At 42.6% G+C, this 23,010-nt stretch overlaps 2 protein-coding genes across 2 annotated transcripts in view; one reads left to right on the forward strand and one right to left on the reverse strand.

The window, feature by feature from the left end:
• LOC109423421 (putative fatty acyl-CoA reductase CG5065) overlaps window positions 1-10,391 on the forward strand; it is a 60,730-nt gene extending 50,339 nt beyond the window's left edge. The window contains exons 3-5 of the mRNA XM_062858955.1: window positions 8,682-9,227; window positions 9,578-9,835; window positions 9,899-10,391. Of these exons, the coding sequence (XP_062714939.1) occupies window positions 8,682-9,227; window positions 9,578-9,835; window positions 9,899-10,073 (979 nt within the window). The 3' untranslated portion in view covers window positions 10,074-10,391. The remainder of the gene's footprint in view (window positions 1-8,681; window positions 9,228-9,577; window positions 9,836-9,898) is intronic.
• Window positions 10,392-21,747: 11,356 nt separating this feature from the next.
• On the reverse strand, window positions 21,748-22,839 carry LOC109414568 (heme oxygenase 1). Its single transcript, XM_019688410.3, has 2 exons — window positions 22,593-22,839; window positions 21,748-22,516 (listed from the first exon to the last, which is right to left on the reverse strand). The coding sequence occupies exons 1-2, from the start codon at window positions 22,690-22,692 to the stop codon at window positions 21,900-21,902; spliced, it is 717 nt and encodes a 238-aa protein (XP_019543955.3). The 5' UTR covers window positions 22,693-22,839; the 3' UTR covers window positions 21,748-21,899.
• Between the last annotated feature and the right edge of the window lie 171 nt (window positions 22,840-23,010).

Here is a 23,010-nt window from a genome sequence, read left to right on the forward strand (position 1 = left end):
CCATAATGACTAATCCGATTCGCCTGGCTACATTCTTTAGTCGGATGTACGTTTCCGCCATCGTCTCAAATTTGCGAACTCTAATATCTATACCATCAGCGAAACCAAAAAGCTGAACGGACTTCGTAAAAATCGTTTTACTCGTGTTTATTCCTGCTCTCCTTATTACACCCTCTAGAGCATTGTTGAACAGCAAGCATGAAAGACCATCACCTTGTCGTAACCCTTTGCGGGATTCGAATGGACTCGAGAGTGTCCCTGTTACTCGAGCTACGTACATCACTCGATCCATCGTCGCCTTGATCAATCGTATCAGTTTATCCGGGAATCCGTATTCGTGCATAATCTGCCATAGCTGTTCTCGATCGATTGTATCATACGTCGATTTGAAATCCATGAACAAGTGATGTGTGGGCACGTTGTATTCGCGGCATTTCTGCCACACCTGGCGGATGGCGAACATCTGGTTCGTTGTAGCGCGTTCACCCATAAATCCAGCCTGATATTGCCCCACGAACTCTCTTGCAATCGGTGATAGACGGCGGCATAAAATTTGAGAGAGTATCTTGTAGGCACCGCTCAGTAGTGTGATCGCGTGGTAGTTCCCGCAATCCAACTTGTCGCCCTTTTTGTAGATGGGACACACGATACCTTCCATCCATTCCTCTGGTAATACTTCCTTATCCCAAATCTTGGAAATGACCCAGTGTAGTGCTCTCACCAGTGCTTCTCCACCGTATTTTAGAAGCTCGCTTGGTAGTTGATCTGCTCCAGCGGCTTTGTTGTTTTTCAACCGGCCAACCTCCTCCTCAATCTCTTGGAGATCAGGGGCCGGAAGTCTTTCTTCCTGTGCACATACTCCTAGATCTGTTACCACGCCACCTTCGGTACTTGCAACGTCGCCATTGAGGTGCTCATCGTAATGCTGCCGCCACCTCTCGACCACCTCACGCTCGCTCGTGAGAATATTCCCGTGATTATCTCGGCACATGTCGGCTTGTGGTACAAAGCCTCTGCGCGAGCGGTTCCGCTTCTCGTAGAACTTTCGTGTGTCCTTGGCGCGGTACAGCTCTCCCATCGCTTCGCGATCTCGTTCTTCCTGCTGGCGCTTCTTCCTCCAGAAGACTGAGTTCTGCCTGTTCCATGCCTGTCTATAACGTGCCCCATTCGCTCTCGTACGGTGTTGCAGCATTCTCGCCCATGCTGCATTCTTCTCGTTTTCCAACTGTTCACAATCGCCGTCGTACCAGTCGTTTCTGTGATTCGGAGTCGCGAAACCTAGTGCTGCAGCAAAAGTACTACCTATGGCGAATCGGATGTCCCTCCAGCCATCTTCAAGTGTAGCTGCGCCAAGCTGCTCTTCCATTGGTGGCCACTGCTAACTGCTGCGCGTAGTTTTGAGCCACTTCTACGTTATGCAGCTGCTCGATGTTGATCCGCGGCGTTAGGCTTCGACGCGTGGTGATACCTGTCGAAAGTTTTGAGCGCATACATACAACAGCGACTAAGTAGTGATCGGAATCTATATACGCACTGCGGTATGTGCGGACATTGGTTATATCCGAGAAGAATTTACCGTCGATTAGAACGTGATCAATTTGGTTTTCTGTTTGATGGTCGGGTGATCTCCAGGTGGCTTTGTGGATATCTTTGCGGGGGAAGAAGGTGCTTCGGACTACCATACCACGGGAGGCTGCAAAGTTTACGCATCGCTGGCCGTTATCATTCGCTACGGTGTGCAAGCTGTTTCGCCCGATCACCGGTCTGTACATTTCCTCCCTTCCTACCTGCGCGTTCATGTCGCCTACAACGATTTTCACGTCACGCGGCGATCAACCATCGTATGTTTGCTCTAACTGCGCGTAGAACGCTTCTTTCTCGTCATCAGGTCTCCCTTTGTGTGGGCAGGGCTTTAGGACAGAAGGTCGAAAGACCAATAGGTCGAATGGGACAAAAGGTCGAATGGACAAAAGGTCGAATGGGACAAATGGTCGAATGGACAAAAGGTCGAATGAATAACAAATCTAGTTGACCAAGTCACCAGCTTGTGTGTTACGCTTAAACGACAATATTTTTGATGAGCCTTTATTGCCGCTCATTGAGAGAAACATTATTATGTTGTTATAGAAATCATATACATTTCAGCCACTAACATTTCTATGGGAAATTTTTCCTTCTTTTGTTTACAGGCTGTTCTTTCAAATTATGTTAATGTGGTATTTACTGGCAATTTAGTTTGATCCTGTTGTTCAGGAATTCTTCCTTCTTAAATTTATGGGCTGTTCTTTCAAGATATGTTGACTCTTTAGGTACTTATATTTTTGCCTTCTTTTATTCAAAAGCTGTTCTTCCTAACTATACTGCAGAAATATTCATTGATTATTTGTGTTTAGTGATCAACCCGTCTTGGATTGGTAGGTAATTCCTACCAATTACTCTGTATACGACAATAATTTCATTTTGTTTGCTCATTAATACCCAGAGGTTTGTCCTTCTCTAATTCATAGACTGTTTGGTTCAATCAAATCGCTGTAATGATTGGAGGGTCAAATCACAATATTTCTGTGGTGGACGGAAGCGGTACGAAATAAAATGATCGGGAATATTAAATATCAACTACTTTATTTCTCTACTCGTCAGAACATGTTTACTATTCGCAAAGCGCAACTCGAATGGCGCTGTCAATCTACACTTCTTATTCTCCACTTCTCTCTCCAATTCGTGCGAAGCGTTGCGATAGGGATGCCCCATAGGGGCCCCCCCAGTTACACCAAAAATCGGACACGATGACCAGATGGGGTAACTGTCGTTCGGGTGTCGTCTTCTGGATGATCTCCGATTTGATGATTACACATAAACGCTGGCTTGACTCTGTCTATTGAAATAATTTGCTTCTTTCCAGAGATGATGACTTCGAAATGCTTATCGTTGCGGCTTACCACTTGATAGGGACCTTCGTAGGGTTGCTGCAGAGATCGTCGAACTGAATCAATACGAACAAATACATGACTGCAATCTCTCAGTGCACTGTGCTTGAAGACAGATGGCTTGGAGTGATGACGAGTTTCCGGTGCCCGCATGCTGGAAAAATGTTGATGCAGTGATTTTGCGAAATCCGTTCGATCAACATTCGAAGCCGGTGGATCGAAGAACTCCCCAGGCAGGCGTAACGGTTGTCCGTAAACCAGGTCAGCAGTAGAGCATTTCAAATCCTCTCGATATGCACTTCTCAACCCGAGCAATACCAATGGTAGCTCCTCGCTCCACTGATTTCCCTTTTTGCACATCAAAGCCGCCTTCAAAGTACGATGAAAACGTTCCACCAATCCGTTGGCTTGAGGGTGGTAAGCAGTCGTATGAATATGATGAGATCCCAGGATGTAAACCAATTCACGAAACAAATCCGACTCGAATTGTCGTCCCTGGTCCGATGTAATGGTTTCAGGAGAGCCGAATCGCGATATCCAACATGAAGTTAATGCCCTGGCCACAGTAGGAGCTGTCATATCCGATAACGGTACTGCTTCTGGCCACCGTGTAAAACGATCAATGATAGTCAGCACGTATCGATTTCCATTCGAAAGCGGCAAGGGTCCAACGAGATCAATATGTATGTGTCGAAATCTGGATTTTGGAGGGTCGAATGGGGCCAACGCTGAAGTCGTATGACGATTTATTTTCGATAGTTGGCAATCAACACACGCTTGGACAAATCTGTTTATGTCTCGGTTCATAGACGCCCATATAAACCTGTCGCAGATTAACTTACGTGTAGCTTTTGTCCCAGGATGAGCCAGGCCATGAAAATGCTGCATTATGGCTGCGCGATGCTTCTCTGGAACGAAAGGACGAATACGATTCTTCAAGGATACATCACAATACACTGGTCGAGACACGTTGGGAATTCGAATTGGTTCTATCTTGAGAACCGATGACTTCATCAGGGCTTTCAACTGCTCGTCAGTTGCTTGGTCTTCCGCTATCGCTGAAAGATCGATGCCGGCTAAAGCATCCACACGGGAAAGAGCATCAGCAACGGTGTTTTCGCTACCATTTATGTGGCGGATGTCGGTGGTGAACTGTGAGATGTACTTCAAATAACGTTCTTCGTGGGGTAGCCTGCTAGATGAGTTCGTAGTCATGGCGTATGTAAGAGGCTTATGGTCGGTGAAAATAACGAACTTCCGTCCCTCCAAGAAATATCGGAAATACTTGACTGCCATTTTCATAGCCGTCAATTCACGTCCAAATGTCGAGTAATTCTTCTGTGAATCCGAAAACTTCTCAGAGTAAAATCCAAGTGGCTGCCAAGACGATCCAGAAAATTGCTGCAGAACCGCACCGGCAGCAGTGTTCGATGCGTCGATCATTAGAGCTAACTGCCTCGTTGAGTCTGGATAGTACAACAATGCGGTTTCGGCAAGAGAGTTCTTGCAGCGTTCAAAAGCAGCTGTTGTCGAATCATCCCACGATAACATTCGGTTGTCATTCTTGCGATTGTCTGGAATCATCCTGCGTAAATCCAACTGCATGTCTACCGCTTTGGGAATGAATCTCTTGTAGACGTTAACCAGTGCCAGGAATCTGCGAAGCTCTTTGACAGTCGATGGGCGTACGTACTCGGTGATTGCCCGGACTCTTGACGGCAGCGGTTTAATGCCGGTGCTATTCACCAAGTAGCCAAGAAACTCCACCTCGGGTTGAGCGAACTTACACTTTGCTACATTTATCACCAGGCCGTTCTGCTTCAGTCGATCAAAGACAATTCGGACATGTTCTTTGTGTTCCTCTTCAGATTCTGAAGCGATGCAAACGTCGTCAATGAACGTCACTACGAAGTCGAGGTCTCCCAATATTTTATTCATAAAACGTTGAAAAGTCTGGCTCGCGTTGCATAAGCCAAACTGCATTCTGGTGAATTCGTAAAGACCGAAAGGAGTAATGACCGCCGTTTTGGGAATGTCACCCTCTTCTATCGGAATTTGATGGTAGGCTCGCTCTAAGTCTAAGGTAGTAAACACTTTCTTACCTTGCAGTGAATTCAGGATGTCATGTACATGTGGTACCGGGTAGCGATCAGGAACGGTAGCTTTGTTCAATCCGCGGTAGTCTCCCACGAATCGAAATTGTCCATTCTTCTTCATCACGCAGTGGAGCGGACTAGCCCAGCTACTGCTGGACGGACGGCAAATTCCGAGCTCGGTCATGAGGGCGAATTCTTCCTTTGCAGCCTTGAGTTTGTCTGGATGCATTCTTCTAGCCTTCGATGAAACTGGAGGTCCTTTGGTAACAATATGATGAGTGACGTCATGTTGCGTCGCCGCTTGCATCGTGGATGGGAGCGTGATTTCTCGGTACTGCTTCAGAAGTTCGTGAAACGGGTGATTACAGCTGACGGTGGTGATAGTGTGTACATCAGCGATGATCAGTTCTCCGGAAGACTGCAAGTTTGTTTTGACGTCGATAAGGCTTCTGTTTTTCATGTCGATGAGCAGCCCGAAGTGAGCTAAGAAATCAGCTCCTATGATAGCATGGCTGACGTCAGAAACCAGAAAGTTCCACGTAAAGCGTCTTCTGAGTCCGAGATCGGTAGTTATGAACTTCGTTGAAAACGTTTTTATCTCCGAACCGTTAGCAGCATGAAGCACGAACGGGATTGGCGCAGAGAGTTTGTCCTGCCTCGAAGCTGGAACAATTGAGACATCGGAGCCGGTGTCAATCAGGAAGCAAATGCCACTTGTCTTATCGAAGATTTTTAGTCGTCGGCTTGAAAACACGCCACCCACCTCAGCCGACTCAGGTGAGTTGGGATCTAGTTTTTTGGCGTGTAATTGCATGGCTCCTTGCACCGTTCGGCATTTTGCCCGAACTTACGATGATACCAGCACATTTCCGTTCCGGTTCTGGAACGTGAGGATGAACGACTGCGGCGACCACTGGATCCGGTTGGTGGGCCGGCTTTTAGCCGACGGAACTCTGCACTAAGCACCTCCAATTGCTCCTTCACTTTCTCCATTTGCTCGTCGATGGTTGGCGTGGTAGACACTGCAGATGCTTGTGGCGATTCCACCATTTTGTCGGCCATTTCCGCCAACTTGACCAACGTTCCGTCGCTGATGGTCAATATCGGCCGAATGTGAGCCGGCATTCGTTGCAAAAAGAGCATTTTGAGGAGGTCGTCGGTGACATTCAGGCCGTTGGCCAGTTCTTGCATCTTGGCCAGAAGATGCGTAGGGCGCATGTCACCAAGATCGAAGGAACCGAGCAACCGTTCCAGTCGTGATTGTGGTGAAAGAGCAAATCGAGCGATCAGACGATCCTTGACCGCTTTGTACTTGTCCTGCTGTGGTGGGGCTGACACCAAGTCGGCGACATGGCATATCACCGATTGGTCGACCTTTGCCACAATGTGGTAGAATTTTGTTTCGTCCTTGGTAACATTCGCAAGAACGAATTGTGCTTCCGCCTGTGCGAACCACATTTCTGGGTCCGTCTTCCAGAATTCTGGAAGCTTGACGGACACACTGGCGGCTTGTTGCGCGATGTTTTGATTTCCGTTTTCTGTCATGACGACGAACCGGCGGAACGATAGGTTGTGTAACCGGAAACCGAACTCGATTGTTTACGGAACTTTGCGAACTCGCGATAACTTTACGAATCACGTCGGGGTCACCAACTGTGGTGGACGGAAGCGGTACGAAATAAAATGATCGGGAATATTAAATATCAACTACTTTATTTCTCTACTCGTCAGAACATGTTTACTATTCGCAAAGCGCAACTCGAATGGCGCTGTCAATCTACACTTCTTATTCTCCACTTCTCTCTCCAATTCGTGCGAAGCGTTGCGATAGGGATGCCCCATATTTCCATCTATGATTCATCTTTCTTCTACCCATAGGCTGTTCTTTCAAGGAATATTGTATTCCACATTTATTTACTTTATTGAATAACATTATTTTCTATCGTTTATGGGCACCTATTTTTAATTGCAATGCGGTAATAAGTTGGAGCATATGAGCTATTGCAAGTTAAAGTAGACACTTTCCTATCTTTCAATAATGTTTTTTATGAAGTTGTAGAAATTTTTTTCTGATTCAGTGGTGCTATTATTTTCATCGGAGTTTTATGTAATTGTCGTTTTTCTGTCACATTCTGATCACTTTTTCATGTCTTTAAGTTTGTCTTTTGTCTGTTTAACCTTTTCTCCTATTCGACCTTTTGTCCATTCGACCTTTTGTCCCATTTGACCTTTTGTCCCATTCGACCTTTTGTCCCTTCGACGTTTTGTCCATTCGACCGTCTGTCGTTCGACCTTTTGTCCTTTGACCTTATGTCTTTCGACCTTTTGTTATAGATTCTGTGGGCAGTGGACGTTGATGATGCTGTAGTTGAAGAAACGGTCCTTAACTTTTAACATGCACATCCTTGCGTTGATCGGCTGCCACCCGATCACACACAGTTTGGTAGAAGATAGCCGCTCGATGCCCGCTTTTCCACACTTTCTGTCCAGTCCAACAAAGTTCCTGCAACGCCACGATGTCGAAGTTGCGGGGATGTAGTTCGTCGTAGATTATCCTGTCACATCCTACAAAACCGAGTGACTTGAAATTCCATGTTCCAATTTTCCAATCGTAGTCCTTATTTCGTCGCGTGGACCTTTGCCGATTGTATCGAGTCGTATTTTCTCCTATGTTATTCGCAATGGGGATTTTTACGGGGTGGCTTATTGGGCCTACGCCAACACTCGCCGGAGGGCCATCGTGCCAGTTCTGTTTAACGTCCCAACCAATACTGGGACGACCACGCTGATGTGGCTACCACCTTGGATCTAGCTGGGCGTGATTCATCGTTTCTTTCTCAGCCGTTGGATGCCATAGCAGACGCTGTTTGAGCCGCACCTTCTTGGTGAACAGACGCTCGGGTCGTACCTCCTCAATCTAGCTGAAGTCAGAGAAGGACAACAGTGCCCAGGCTGCACACAACTCTTAGCTGGTGGACTTTGTCATCTCTTGACCCCCGTGAAAGCATGAAATAGAAACTTGTGAGGACCAGAGCTATGTTGGACGCTCTCCTTATCGACTCGACAGCCAGGATTTTTAGGTAATCCAGAAAATTCACAGAATTGGTATTTGGTAATAGTTTAACTCAAGGTTTAATCTAGCAAAACCTGATTATTTGCAGCTCGAATTCACTCTACGTCTGGTCTGGGACCATTTGGGCAGGGGGACCTATTTTGGGCACATGTTGCTATAACTAAGTCAATTTTAAACGTAACAACTTCATTTTTGCTACACGGTAAGCCCTAAAAAATCAAACCAATAAGCATGACGCCAACATGTGACGAATATTTTTCAAAATTGGACAATATTCAACTTTTTTCAGCTAAATCTACTAATTTTCACGTAAATATACATAAATAATATAAAATGCGTCGATATTTTCAGATTTTTACTGAGTAATCTAAGCAAATAAATAATGCGTTCTTTATTCTTTTAAAGGGCATCCATTCTTACACTTTTCGTCGTTTTGTCCTTTCGACGTTTTGGCATTAGATGTTTTGTCTTTGAACGTGTTGTTCCTAACCCGTATTTTCAGCAACCGCTGTTTATTAGGCTACGCCTTCGATTGACCTTACACAATAAATACATATTCAACATTTTCAATCTATTTCGTTTCAGTCTACTCAACAACTTGCCCAACACCTATGCGTACACGAAAGCCCTGACCGAGGGTCTAGTCTACAGCTACCGAGATCGTTTTCCGATCGCGATCGCTCGTCCCACAATAGTGGTGGCCGCCTGGAAAGAACCCCTGCCCGGATGGATAGAAGGAACCAATGGTCCTACGGGTCTGATGATCGGTGGCGGTCGTGGCATCATCCGCAGTATGCACTGTAATCCGGACTACGAAACGGATCTGATGCCCGTAGATATCACAATGAATGCGATCATCGCCTTTGCTGCGGATCGGGTGAACAACCAGAACGATCGGGACATCATGTACTGTAACGTTTCGGGAGCTAATGTAAATCCACTGACTTGGGGTGAAGCACTTGAAACTGGAAGGAAAAAGTTCTACGATAACCCGCTCTGTTTTGCGTTGTGGTATCCGGATGGGTCCATTAAGTCCAACTACTACTATCACACGTTGTGCGTGATCCTGTTCCACTACCTGCCTGCCTATCTGATCGATTTCCTGCTGATCGTACTACGGAAGAAACCATTGTAACGTTTGAACAGTAAATTCCACTGCGTTACAACAACGAAAAATGAACTTCAATGTGATCGATTGGCCCGGGCCCCCACAAAAACCTTTTTTTGATTGCTATATACATTAAATTAATTGTTCACGTTGCACAAATGCTGTTCTAAAACGAAGAAAATTTTTTTTTGCTCATCGCTGTTTGTAGTCCCGCGAGGCCTCCACATCCGCTACGGCCCCGGGCTTCCACAATCTTACAGCCCCAAATAGATCACATAAGAAGTTTTTTCTCTCCGTGTAACACCGTGATATATAATTATTTGTTCAGCATTTCACAGCTTTGTTTTTCGTTTTACCCGCCTATCGCCCACAGCATGATCAAAATCCAGAAACGGATATCGCAAGGCCTGGAAGTGCTGCAGTACTACACCACCAAGGTTTGGATCTTCAAGAACGACAACATGCGGGCCATGTACAGCCGCCTGTCGGAGGACGACCGGGAAAAGTTCTACTTCGACATGTCGCACGTGCATTGGCCCACGTATTTTCTCAACTACATCATGGGAGTTCGACAGTACGTACTGAAGGAACCACCGGAAACGCTGCCGAAGGCTCGGAAATTGTTGAAAAAGTATGATCAATTGAAAACCTGCCTTAGAATATAACTGATTGATTGGTTCTTTCTCATCCCCAGATTATACATCATGGACAAGCTCGTGCAGGTCGCGATCTACGCGCTGATCCTCTGGCTGGCCTATTGCTACTGGGACGTAGTGATAGGTTCGATCCAGTTCGTTTTCGACTCCGCCATCGACGGAGTACGGAAAACAATAACTCCAACAAGAGGGGCACATTCGATGAGGACTTAACAGCAGTGCTCCAGACGACCAGATGATGAACATTAAGCCTGTAACACATAGCGTACGATTGCGTTGAATTTGCCCCATTTGGAAACTGACGAATTCGACGCAAACGTACGCTATGTATTCCAGACTTTAGGATTGATGATTGATATTATTAATGACTAGTAACTACATTTAGATAGTGTTATGTTGTGTTTTGCTTACAATTTCTGTCAAGTAGCGTGTAGATCTTTTTGCCTTATTTTGTACCATAGCACCGCGAATCACATTTCAATGTTTGTAATATAATAAAGCGCTCAACTTTTCGGTTCACTAAATTACAAACATTTGAAGTTTTTTATTGAGAAAAATAATTTTGTATATTTATAAGATACATTTTTTATTCAACAATTTTTATTTGCATTTCATACAAGTACCGTTTATGCACCAAACTTTGCGCAGTTAAGAAAAATCAAATTTCTAGTCGTTATAAAAAATACAAACAAACAAAATATATCATGAACAACATGCTCATACGATAGACTAATGATCCTTTTTTGAGTCTGCATTATAAAAAAAATCATAATATTAACCAAAAAATACTTCAAATAGAAAAACTATTTCATTGCCTTGTTCCTAACTTTGCGCACAAAATCTTCGATTGTTCCTAACTTTGCGCATAGTGTGCCTAACTTTGCGCATGCTGTGAATTGCTCAAAAAAGTAATCAAAAATGCTATTATTTAATGTTTGCCCATTAAACTAAAGTTATTCAGATCAGGTAGTGTGCCTTTAATTGATTTCTGTTGAAATACTTTGTCCTACGAGGGAGGGGGAATGGAGACCTCCGGAGTTCTTGATTTCGTCTGCGGTTCGTACTAGGCACCTACCGTGTGAACAATCCAAACTTCATGAGAGGTTGTTTTCTGTGGCTAAAGATCAAAGGTAAAAGCTTCCTGATAAATGAAGTGACCGTTACGGATAGGAACAATATGGGGTCATTTAAATATGACGTCCATGTTTGGGGGGAGGGGCTGGGGTTGTCTGAGAAAGTGTGATGCATGTATTAGGTATACTATGAAGCGTGACGGGGTGGCCCAGGGGGAGAGGGGGTTCTAAAAGTCTAAAAATTGGTGGACGTCATATTTGAATCGTCCCTAATATTGACCGCCGAAAAATCCAAATGAAGGACTGTTCACAAATCACGTCTCATTGTAGACAGATGGAGAGTGCCTGCCGTAGTGCTACGGCTCATACAATTTTCTACTAATTTCTATACAAAATCTGCTACATGGTGGAGAGGTAGGCCTGAAATTATCAGTACTGGTGTTACATAAGATTTAAATGGTTCATAAGTCATGTATTCACGTTCAACATGCATTTACTGAAAGTGCGCAAAAATTAGGAACACAGTGCAAATAATGGTTCCAAACATTGCGCACCACTATTTACTAATTAAATTGAAAAAAATATTACGAACTGTGATTGATATTACTAGAATATCACCTTTTTTGTCAATTAACTGCAAAATGAATCTTCGTTGCACAGTTTTATCGAGGAAAATGTTGATTTTTGGTAGAGTTACTTCTTGGCAACCGTGTTAAAGCGAGGCAAATTTTGACATTTTTGTGTATTTTTTGTTTATTATTCAACATAAACAAAGATTTTATGGCAATTAAATATTTGTCAAATAATGTTTATGTTTACACAATGCTAGTGCAATGTTTAAACTGGTGAATATGTTGATATTTAGTTATTTGTTCCTTTATTTTACAAGAATGCGCAAAGTTTGGACCTGCGCAAAGTTAGGTGCGCACACGGTATCACCCCGACAAACACACGATCGTATATAATGTTGTATAGAATGCTAAAGCGGAGACGACGTACGCACCGCACAGTCCTATCGCACAATTACAATGCATCAAAACTGTTTTCTAACCCGACGTCTCCACTAGACAGAAATGTCTTGCCATTTTGCTGGACAGATGTGTCATGACAGAAATGTTCTCTCGCTGTTTGCATGGAAAGCAGCGGTGTTGATCATTTCTGTTACGTTTTCTCTTTCTGGCAGCAAAATGGCAAGACATTTCTGTCTAGTGGAGACGTTGGGTTACGTTTTCTCTTTCTGGCAGCAAAATGGCAAGACATTTCTGTCTAGTGGAGACGTTGGGTAATATGTATCGTGACATCTCAGTCAGTGTGTGGTGGACACCTGCACATCACACTGTTGCCGCAGTGCCGTGAGGAGCTCTTTCGCTACGGTGACTTCGTCTAGGTTTTCCATCTTCAGAGTCGCCTCTGCTGTCAGAGCCCTCATCTCTACCCCTCATCCGTCAAACTTTTGTTGGCGGCGCCCTTACGTTGCTTGTCGCGCTTCAGCTCTAGGATCCACGAGTACCCGTACGAGTACGAAGCTTCCAGATCCACGTGCTTGGCGTCGCTTCGCATCGCCTTCAAGACGTCCGAGTACTTAGACAGTTTGGTCTTGATGACGAGCGCGTCGTCTTTCTTGCGCTTGGCATCTACTCTTTTACGCCTTCTTTGTTTGGAGTCCCTGATCTCGACCTGCGGTTTTCCTTCTTCTACACAGCTTTTGTCCAAGGGGGTCCTCCTACTCTGCTGAATCTGCTGAGGGCCTAACAACGGTCGCAACCCCAAGCGCAACCCCCTGTTCCATTCCATTCGGGGACGGGCCAGCATTTACAGGCCCACCCTTCCCAGCTTTCCGGGACGCCTGGCTGGGGTCCGACTTGCCGGCATTACTGCCGATCTTCGGAGTTAGTATTCCATTAGCCTTGCGGGCATCGCCAGACAGCTCCTCACCTAACGGCTGCCTCGCCCGCTATTGCGAAGGCTTATCATGAGCAGTCGCATCCGCCACACCTTCTGGACTTCCTGCAAATGTGGAGGCTTTCGTCTGGGTAGACTTCGCAATCTTTACTATTGCCAGTCTCGCCGCTGCTTCAGTGGACGGAGTGGACAGCGCTTCTCCTTTTTGGGTGATGACCCTCAACAACCACGATCCGTCCAGCATCTCCACCGGCTGGCTTACCGGGGCATGGATCGGAGCCCCCAGGCTGGAGCTGCGTGTGCAGTTTCCCGCTCCTGACTCCTTATTTCTCCTTAACGGAGACCTCGCCAACCTACTTCTTGTGAAGGGGCCATTACCACTAGCACTAGTTTGTTTTTGATTTTAATTTGACTTCATTTTTCAATCCCTGGCCAAGTTTGCAGGGGTTGACGGTATTAAAGTGAAGGAGTTTCGTTTTGATTATTGTAATGTAGTGCTCTTTAGTGAAACATATCACCTTTTTTAACACTTTAATGCGCCTTCAATGGTTCATCACGAACCGGCTGCTGCAGATGGATTATGGCTGATCATATGAATCAGACATGCTCGATAAACACGGAGGAACCGCCGGGGCTCAGTAGAGTCTATTCCCAAGCAATAGTTCCAAGTCAGTTGGATTTGAGAAGGTTTTGATGATCGTTGCAAATCCTAATAAAGGTATTATATGATTTGTGACAGGTTTTGGAACCTTTTACAGCCAGCTGACTTCAAAATGTTGTTTGGGCTTTCTTTCCCACATGGAGAAACTGAAAAACTCAAAATTAGGTACTCTTAAACTCAATTTTGAGTTCTTTTTCATCTCCCTTTTCATGCGCTCTTTCTGTTGTTGTCAGAGAGTGAAGAGAGAAACAGCCCAACTTTTGCAGTTCCGTGCGTCAAGCCAACATTGAGTTTCTAGCACAGTACTCAAATTTGAGTGAATACAACCTAGTCAAAATTTCGGTTGGGTGGAAAAAACTTAAAATTAGGTATTTTTTTCACATGGAAGCAAGCGGGAACAACCCAACAAAAACATCGATTCCATCAGCTCAAAATTGGCTTGACGCATGCAACCCCGAAGTTGGGTGGAAAGAACTCACTTTTGGGTAGTTTCGTCTCTCCGTGCACGTTTCTCGGTTGATTTTAATTAGTAATTTTTTATTGTCATAGTCGCCTTGTCGAATTTTGACTATGTTGATCATATTTTCTTTAAATAAAGTAAATAAAATCAACCGACGAATTTAAAGTGGGAAGGAGATATGCAGCACTTAATTGTGCTGATAGATTCAAAGCTAACGAGAGCACACTTAAACGCATTGTTGACGTCAATGCGTTCGACGTGACATTTTGGACAAAAACTGACTGCTTTTTATTAACTGAACAACGTTACTTGTGTATGAAGAGGTTGACATTTCTACGCTAAGCTTGAGAAAATGACATGACTTATCTAGGTAGGACCGATAGACAATTGAACGAATTTGGAATATTTTTCATATTTAGTTTTTGTAAATAATAGTTGACAAACAATCTTTAATTTTTTAAATCTTTTTGAAATCAACTGACCAGCTTGGTGTATTTTTGTTTATCTCTTAGATGGTATTATGGCACCAACAGAAACATATCAGGAGTTCAGTTACATATTTCTGTGGGCCTTGGACCGATGACAATTTAAGGACACGAGAGATGAACACAGAGAAGTAGAAAACAATTAGCAAAATCAAGAAAACAATTTGACACAGGACCGACTATATTCGAATGATTCGATAAAAAAAAATAAACATACGAAAACTGACTTAAAAAGCAGAAAAACATAGTGAACCATACCACAAAACCAAACAAGAAGACAAATACAAACCGTGTGACCATAACACTACATAGGCAAATCCTGACTGACTGGCCAATTGAAAACTTTCCAATCTTCTATCGTAATTTTCTGAGTTTGCAACAGTGTCTTAATGGATTTCATTTTCCGCGTTCGTCTGGCAAACTGCTTCTGAAAGATTACGCACCTTTTCCTATCTTCAGGTCTAGTGTAGAGGTTTCAACTTAATTCAGAGTGCAGCTAGAAACCTAACAAAAAAATTGACTTCATTCTTCAATCTAACGAGGAACGACAATCACCGCCCCAGAGCCCTGCATTAACGCGGTAAGGGATGAAATACGCGGTGGGGGGTGCCCAGATACCCCACAGGCTCTGACACCCTGAATTGGGGTTAGTAGTCCTATTATGTATTGGCGACTGCGCTGCTGTTTTGCAAGGAAGGGGTTGGGTTCGTCAGGCCCCGAGACTGTATGGCCCGTGCATTACCTACATGTTATAAGCAACATTGCTTTGGATGGCTATCATCAAACCAGTCTAAATCTGCAGGTGAACAATTTCTCCTGTGCTCTTCATGGAATACACTGCCCCCAGACTTCGATTTCAACCACTTTTCGACAATCTTGGAACAAATTATGTCGTCGTCAAACCTCTCCGAGTCAGTATTTATTCTTGGCGATATGAACGTGGCAATCAACCGTGAAACTCGTGGATTGGAAGAATACTTAGACCTTCTGCAGTCCTATGAAATGGTAGTTAGAAACACTTTCATAACCAGACCTCAAAGTAACAACATTCTTGATCATGCAATTTCGCGTGTGAAAGACTTAAATAGAATAACAAATTATACATTCAGCTGTGCACTCAATGACCACAACTATGCACTGACTTCTCTGAAGCCCAATGTTGTCATCAACCGCAAGCGTACTCTGACAAAGTCTATTACCAACTACCAAGTTGTTGATAGACAGTTCAGTGAATTCCTGACAACGTACAACTGGGGCAATGTGAGTCCCAACGAGAGGCTATCTTTAGTTGCTGAAAAGTATGTTGAGTTACGGAACATCAATACTACCATAAAAACTATACACGTAGGGGTCAAAAAGGATGGATGTCCTTGGTTCAGCTACGATATGAAAATTCTATGTCATGCGTGGGATACTGCTCTAAAGAAGTGGAAAAGGAACCGTATTAACGAACGACTTGGTGAAATTTTGAAACAAGCGAAAAAAACTTGCTGTTGCGAAAAGGAAAGCTAAGAAAGAGTATTACAACCAATTTCTGAATGCCAGAAGTCCCAAAGAACTTTGGAATCTCATTAACGGTCTACTGGGTACCCACCATGAAGCTCATGAGATCGTGCTCAATATCGACGATAGGAATGTTTCCGATGCTGCGCGGGTCTCCAACATCTTCAACAAATACTTCACGTCAATTTGGAATCAACTAGCTGAAAAACTATCGTCGTCCAATAACATCAATCTTTATGGCACTATACGGCAGGTGTCAAACAGTTTCTTCCTCAATCCTGCGACTGCAGATGAAGTGTTGACTATAACTCTAAATCTAGATAGTTCCAAAGCAACCGAATTTGATGGTTTGCCAGTTTCTGCTTTAAAACACCATCGAGCTGTTTTGTCGACCATATTGCTGATGCCTTCAACGATTCTGCTACCGCTGGACCGCTGGAGTATACCCCGATTGCAACAAGACGGCAGTTGTTTATCCGGTTTTCAAAAACGGAGATGAAAAACCAATAAGTAACTATCGTTCCATCTCTGTACTGCCTGCGATCAATAAGGTGTTTGAACAGCTTTTTCCTTTTTCCTGGATATGAACAATTTCTTTTATACAAAACAGTACGGTTTCCGCAAGGGTTCTTCGACTCAGACAGCAGAGCTTGAACTGGTAGAAAAGTTCCGATACAATTGTCGAAAGCTTTCGATACAATAGATCATGTGTTTCTTTTGAAAAAACTTGAATCTTGTGGAATTCGAGGTCTTCTCAACACCTTGTTTTCGAACTATCTGCAAAATCGGAAACAAACTGTCGTTATCAACGGATACCGGAGTAGTGAGCGTAGTGTTGTAATCGGAATGCCACAAGGCAGCAACCTAGGGCCGCTTCTGTTACTTATATATGTAAATGATCTGCGTAACCTACAGTTGAATAGAGTTTCTAGACTTTTTGCGGACGATTCTGTTTTTTTTTATGCCGGTCAAACTCCTCAAGAAATTGTTTCCATGATGCTAGAGGACTTAAATATTGTTAGTGCATACTTAGAAAACACCTTGCTATCACTAAATGCCATGAAAACAAAGTTCATGTTATTCCGAGGGCCTCGTACAACCGTTTCGACACATTCTCGACTTCTGATTAGGAATATAGAAATTGAAGAAGTTGTTTCTTTCAAACATTTAGGTCTCTCTCTCTCTCTTCTTGGCGTAACGTCCTCATTGGGACAAAGCCTGCTTCTCAGCTTAGTGTTCTATGAGCACTTCCACAGTTATTAACTGAGAGCTTCCTCTGCCAATGACCATTTTGCATGCGTATATACTCTATGCCCAAGGAAGTCAAGGAAATTTCCTTTACGAAAAGATCCTGGACCGACCGGGAATCGAACCCGTCACCCTCAGCATGGTCATGCTGAATACCCGTGCGTTTACCGCCTCGGCTATATGGGTCCTATTTATGTATTTTTCTCGATTCTACGCTGTCATGGAAGGAACATATAAAAAGCTATAAAAAGTGTAGTTCAGAGTTGCGCGCTAATGTGCGGTATGCTAAGGAAACTATCATACTAACTTCCTCAACATGTGCTTTTGAAAATTTATTATGTATTTATAAATAGTCATTACCAATATGCGATTTGTGTATGGGGTTCGGTAGGAAACCATCAGCTAAGAGGCTTGCAAATTCAGCAAAATCGATGTATTAAAGCAATTTACCGATTTCCATTCATCCATCCTATAATAAACTTGTTTAACTGTTTGGGCCATTAAACAGTTTCAATCGGCGCCTTGCACGAATATCAAACATCAATAATAATCAATAATAATCCATACACATTCATGATATACATCATAATATTGAATTGCAAAATATAACACATCAATATGAAACACGCAATTTAGATCGAATCATTGCATCTAATTTTACTTCAGAGATATGTAGGTAGATAGAAGAAGGTTCACAGCAATTGAACCTCGCATTTATAATAATTTGCCCATTACTGTAAGCAATTCTGAATCTGTAGTTATATTTAGGAAAAACTTGAAAAGGTATGTAAATAACAATCTAGACAGGTATCTATAGGAAGGAAAAGCTATAGCTTACTATTATTTAAACAGTCATTAACCCGTATGAATAAAAAGTAGTAATCCACAATTTACTACAATTTTGTAGTAAATACTACAATTATTGGTATGAATAAAAGTAAACAAAGCATTTACTACACTACAAGTTTCGAACTCACTACTTTTGTGGAACATGTAGGTTGCTACAAAGCCTGTGATGCGTGTGTATGAAATCACAACTTGTGTTTGCAATTCTCTTTTGACGATTGCGCTTATTTTATTTGACAAAAAGGGTAATCTTTGAGAATGTTTAATTAGATGCAAGTTTCGACGGACATTACCGGAAACCGATTCAGGATCAATCAAGTTCTAGCAAAACAATATCAATCCAGTTGAAAATCGGAGTTTTCGACTAGCGAAGTTGGATTTTACTCCAAATCCGTGCGTAGGACCAAACTTCGGAAGTGGTGCGCTGTATAGTATACCAGGTGATGATGTGGCAATTGAATTTTCATGATTTTTTACAGGCTTTTGCTGCGGCTTTTCATTTACGTTCTGGTAAGTTGAAGTTACCGAGGGAGTATTCTGTAAGCGTGGCCTGTGGCGCAGCGGCGACCGTAAGCGCATGCCGATACGCATGGCGCATTTGAGACAAATTTTTATCCTGCTAAGGTGCCCTCACGATCACTGCGGCATCATGTATAACGAATACCCGAGCAAAGTCCAACATCAAAATTACAGCAAATCGAAAACATGATTTGTATTCAGCAACAAATTGATATTACATTTTGATATCAGTTTATATTTACTTAATTTGATTTCAAATTTTGTTTTCGGTTTGCTGTCATTTTAAATCATTGTTAATATTTAGTGTTAGAATAGTTTTAAATCTTTTAGTAAACTATGTAAAGTAATTCCAGGGATATAGCATTAATGCAATTATATATTATTGCATTTATGATTTGATATCAACCAAAGAATTCTATATTTGAAGATTTTTTCTTGCGCTGATAACAAAAACAGTTATCAATTTGCTATCATCGATAGCAGGAATTGTTTTCAACTTGCTGTCACAGGAACATTTTTCTGCTCTCATTTTTGATGTTTTAACCGTTAAAACGACCAAAACGACAACAACCTGAGTTATCAAAATTTGCAATATCACAACATCAAAATTAGTTTTCAATTTGCTATCAGACTTTGCTCGGGTATGGAGTAGTTCTTCAGTATAGTCAACTTAAATGAGGAAACTGTTGTAAAATCGCTATTTTGCGACCATAGTTTGTTCTGGATTGCCGACTGGTGGAAGAAGAGCAACCGAGAATCAACTACCAAAATAAAAACAAATAAAGTAGTAAATACTACTTCGAAATTTCGAAAGTAGTATCTACTACATTGTTCGAAAAATGGTTTTATTCATACCAAAGCTACTACTTTAGAGTGCATCATATTTCAAAGTAGTAACTACAAAGCACGAGTAGTTACTACTTTTTATTCATACGGGCCAATGTAACACCACTACAACAACCCTCACAGTGCTTTTTGTCTCTTTAGCGGAACATTACACTGAAATAAATTTTGTTGTGGAAACTACCGATTCCATAGTAAAATTACTAACCGTACCTATGATTCTCAACCGACAACAAAATCTGTTAAGGTAACTGAAACACAGAGAACAGACATCCAAGTCCAGTTCCGAAACAGTGTAAGGAATTTAACGGCCATTTGAAATCGGCAACACAAGTGGCAATGGCGTGGCGCTGCAATCGGTTAATTTCCCATACTAATTTAATTCACCACTTGAAATGTTTCAATTCACCACTGACTGTGGCAATATGGTGTTTGGTGGCGTTAGTGTTGTATGGTTTGCAACCATACTCAAGTAAAGATTCAAATCCTTACACAACTTTCCGAATGAAATTTGTTCTAGCCTGGATGTCTGTTCTCTGTGATTGAAATATGCTTGAAATTACAATGCATTGTAGTAAATTCAACTAAAATCATAGTCGTCTCAACAACAAAACATTGTTAATTTTTCCAGGACACGCATTTTACAACACAGTATGGTTAAAAATACAATGCTCATTTGATAAATTAAGATTATTTTTGGTAATGTTAACTGCACTCCTAGTTAAGTTGACAGTGTTTTAGTGGAATTGACTGGAAGTTGTTGTCGGTTGAGAATCATAGGTACGGTTAGTAATTTTACTATGGAATCTTTAATGAAATTGAATTGAATTGATATAATATCTGCTGCCCTGACACCACTTCGTCTCCTAGTACAGGGGGACCAATTTTGGGCACTTTCTGCAATGAATAAGTCAAATTCATATCAATGGGGCACGTTCGGTAGAATAGTAGATTTGTAATAAATGAGCTGGATTTTTGTATGGTAAGATGATAAACTCTTTCTTTTTAAGGTGAAGATATGACAATATATCCTGTATTTTCAAGAGCACAAATCTAAATAAACAAATCACCACCAGACCAGTGGATAACCAAACGAATAACTTTTCAGGTGTGGCTTCATCATATCTTCACCTTCACCTGTTACGGTTGAAATATGTATCATGGTAAAGCCGAGGTTTTGTTAATAAATGTAACGATTCGTGCACCGCGTGTAGAGCACCCCTGCAACGATCACCAGTTCCAGACATCAGTTAACAATGCCACATACCTCAGACGCAGACCAGTCGATGCATTCGGAGAATTCGACGACCGATCGGCGATCGGCAACGAGAGATTGTTCGGACAGCAAACGCGTGGTTGAAATGAATCCAGGCGGGAGGAGAGAGATATGAGATACGGTGGAGACCTCGGTATAGACGTCGGCTCTCTGGCGCAAGCAGAATTCTCACCGTCTATCGTGAGAGGCTGCGGTTCGTTCGTCTGCGATCAGGGTGCGCTTCTTCAGTAGTTATCAGCCCGGGAAGCAAGCCAGGTGGGCTCGGGCATGGAGTCCCCTCACTTGGAGCATGAGAAGTGGAGTACGGAGGAAACCCTCATCCCGATAGACAAAGGTGTCTGTGGACGAGATTTGGTGGCGTTCTCGACGACACCTAGGCGGCGTGCAGAAGGTCGTGGGCAGGAATGGAAACTCTGCTAGCCTCGTGGAGGCGAAGATGGTGCACGAATCGTGTTAGGGAAGATTGTGAAGGCGTTTTTCATATCGAGAGCGGGCAGATGTAAAAGAAACAAAAAAAAAAAATAAATGTATGAAAGGTGATGTTCGGTCTTCTGATTAGACGAGGAGAATGCGCAAAACCTAAAAATGTTACACACCATAAGAAAAGGTTTAGGTCTTTCGCTTTATGCGTTATTACAGTGCCCTTTTCAGGGCGCTGTTTGAACCCATTGTGGTACGCTTGTGCGTTAGTACCCTCTTCCAGGGTATTTTTCCTATTTCCCTACCTGTCCCTATCCCCATCCAAATCCTTTTTCCTTCCTTTTCCCTCAGGTAGATGATGAAATAGGCTGTTATTTTGGCGATGGCACAAATGTCCCAAATGGAGGATAACGTGCCTCTGGAGCCGGCCTTCTGATACCTGATACCTGATAATGGGCGACGACATGAAACTCATAAAATACACCACACCAGTGAAATAATAAAATCTTCTGTAGCAGCTGACGTGACCGAAATTGCTTGGTTGCTTGTAGGTACTGCAAATTATAAGATTTTTGGAGAAGGATGGAAATAGAACCCATAATTTAATTTTAAAATTTTCTTTTCGTTCTATCAAAAAAAAAAAAACTACTGTTCTACTGTTCTTCTTTTTTGTAAATATACTGAATTTAGAATGTTAAAGGAACATTCGAAAATTAACCTAAACAATTTTGTTTGTAGTCTAATTATACTAAAACAGTTTTATCTGGTTTTATCACACTCCGAGAAAAATGAAATCGTCTATGCTAATTAAAAACCGTTAGTTTCAAAACAAAGTACAAAAATATCAAGATCAAAATATATGCTAATGTTTTCAAGTTTGCTCGGTTGACTCCCTTGACCGTCTTGATTACTTCATTATTCATTTCGAATACCTTCCGACTTTCCTCCATCATACGTTTCCGGGTACCGTCGTCCAACCGATCCCCAAAATCATCAATAGTCTTTCTCATCTTCTGCTTCAACTCGTAGATACTGTGCTCTTCGAATGTTGTCAACGCAGCTCCTTGTTTGCCGTTTTTATTGGCAAAAGGATTGAATTTCCTAGATAGGTTTCTCCTTTTTTGAAGAATCTGCCCACCAGACAAAAGTCCCATATACAGATGGTAAACATAAGCTACCAGCAAATTAGGATTTTCCCTTTGAATCTCCTCGAGATGTTTGATATAATCGCAAACCTCCTTGCGAGGTTGATGCCCGGTCTTCCAATCGGCACCCAAGTAGAAAGTCAAATCCTCTTCGAACTGATGCGCCCGATGGTATTCCTCCGGGAGGAAATCGTGCGACACATTTTGCTCCAGATATTTGAATATTTCGTAAAAGATCAACAGACCTTCCGCCCACACTGCACTATCATAAAGAGCTACCAACAGGAAGAAGATTCAATTTAGCAGGGAACAAAGAATATTACGCAGCATAAAATGCAAGAATGGACTTACCGAAAGCCAGCTTTGCGTTCACCAGCGCATCGCTAACGTTATGAATATCGCGCGTGACCACACGCATCTCCTTTGTGAATGACATCTTTTTGGTGGCCATTCTACTCCAAATTTGTTATGAAAACAATAGTGCGTACTACGAGTACCGTTATCCTCCGTCTGGCTTCTTGTGATAACAAAAGATCAGCAGCTGATGAGCTGTGCCGTTGTTCCGTCCAGTAGCTCGCCGGCCGATGAATAACTGTTTTTGTTGTGAATTTTACGCAAATAATAACAAACCGAGAGCCAAACGAAATGAAACTAACCTTTTGTACACGGAAAAAAAGGGTCGTTGAGATTGTTCTCTAAACTATTTTTTTTAATCGAAAATCAGGCCAAACATGTCTAAAGGTCCTATCTGCAGAAGAGAGGCTCTCTT

This window comes from Aedes albopictus, chromosome 3 (genome assembly GCF_035046485.1).
Source record: "Aedes albopictus strain Foshan chromosome 3, AalbF5, whole genome shotgun sequence".
Lineage (NCBI taxonomy): Eukaryota > Metazoa > Arthropoda > Insecta > Diptera > Culicidae > Aedes > Aedes albopictus.

Excerpts from the sequence above, each read along its gene's own strand:
- LOC109414568 (XM_019688410.3), bottom strand. The coding sequence starts at position 22,692 with ATGGCCACCAAAAAGATGTCATTCACAAAGGAGATGCGTGTGGTCACG. Across the intron at positions 22,517-22,592 it reads GAACGCAAAGCTGGCTTTCG|CTCTTTATGATAGTGCAGTG; the intron begins GTAAGTCCATTC and ends TCCTGTTGGTAG.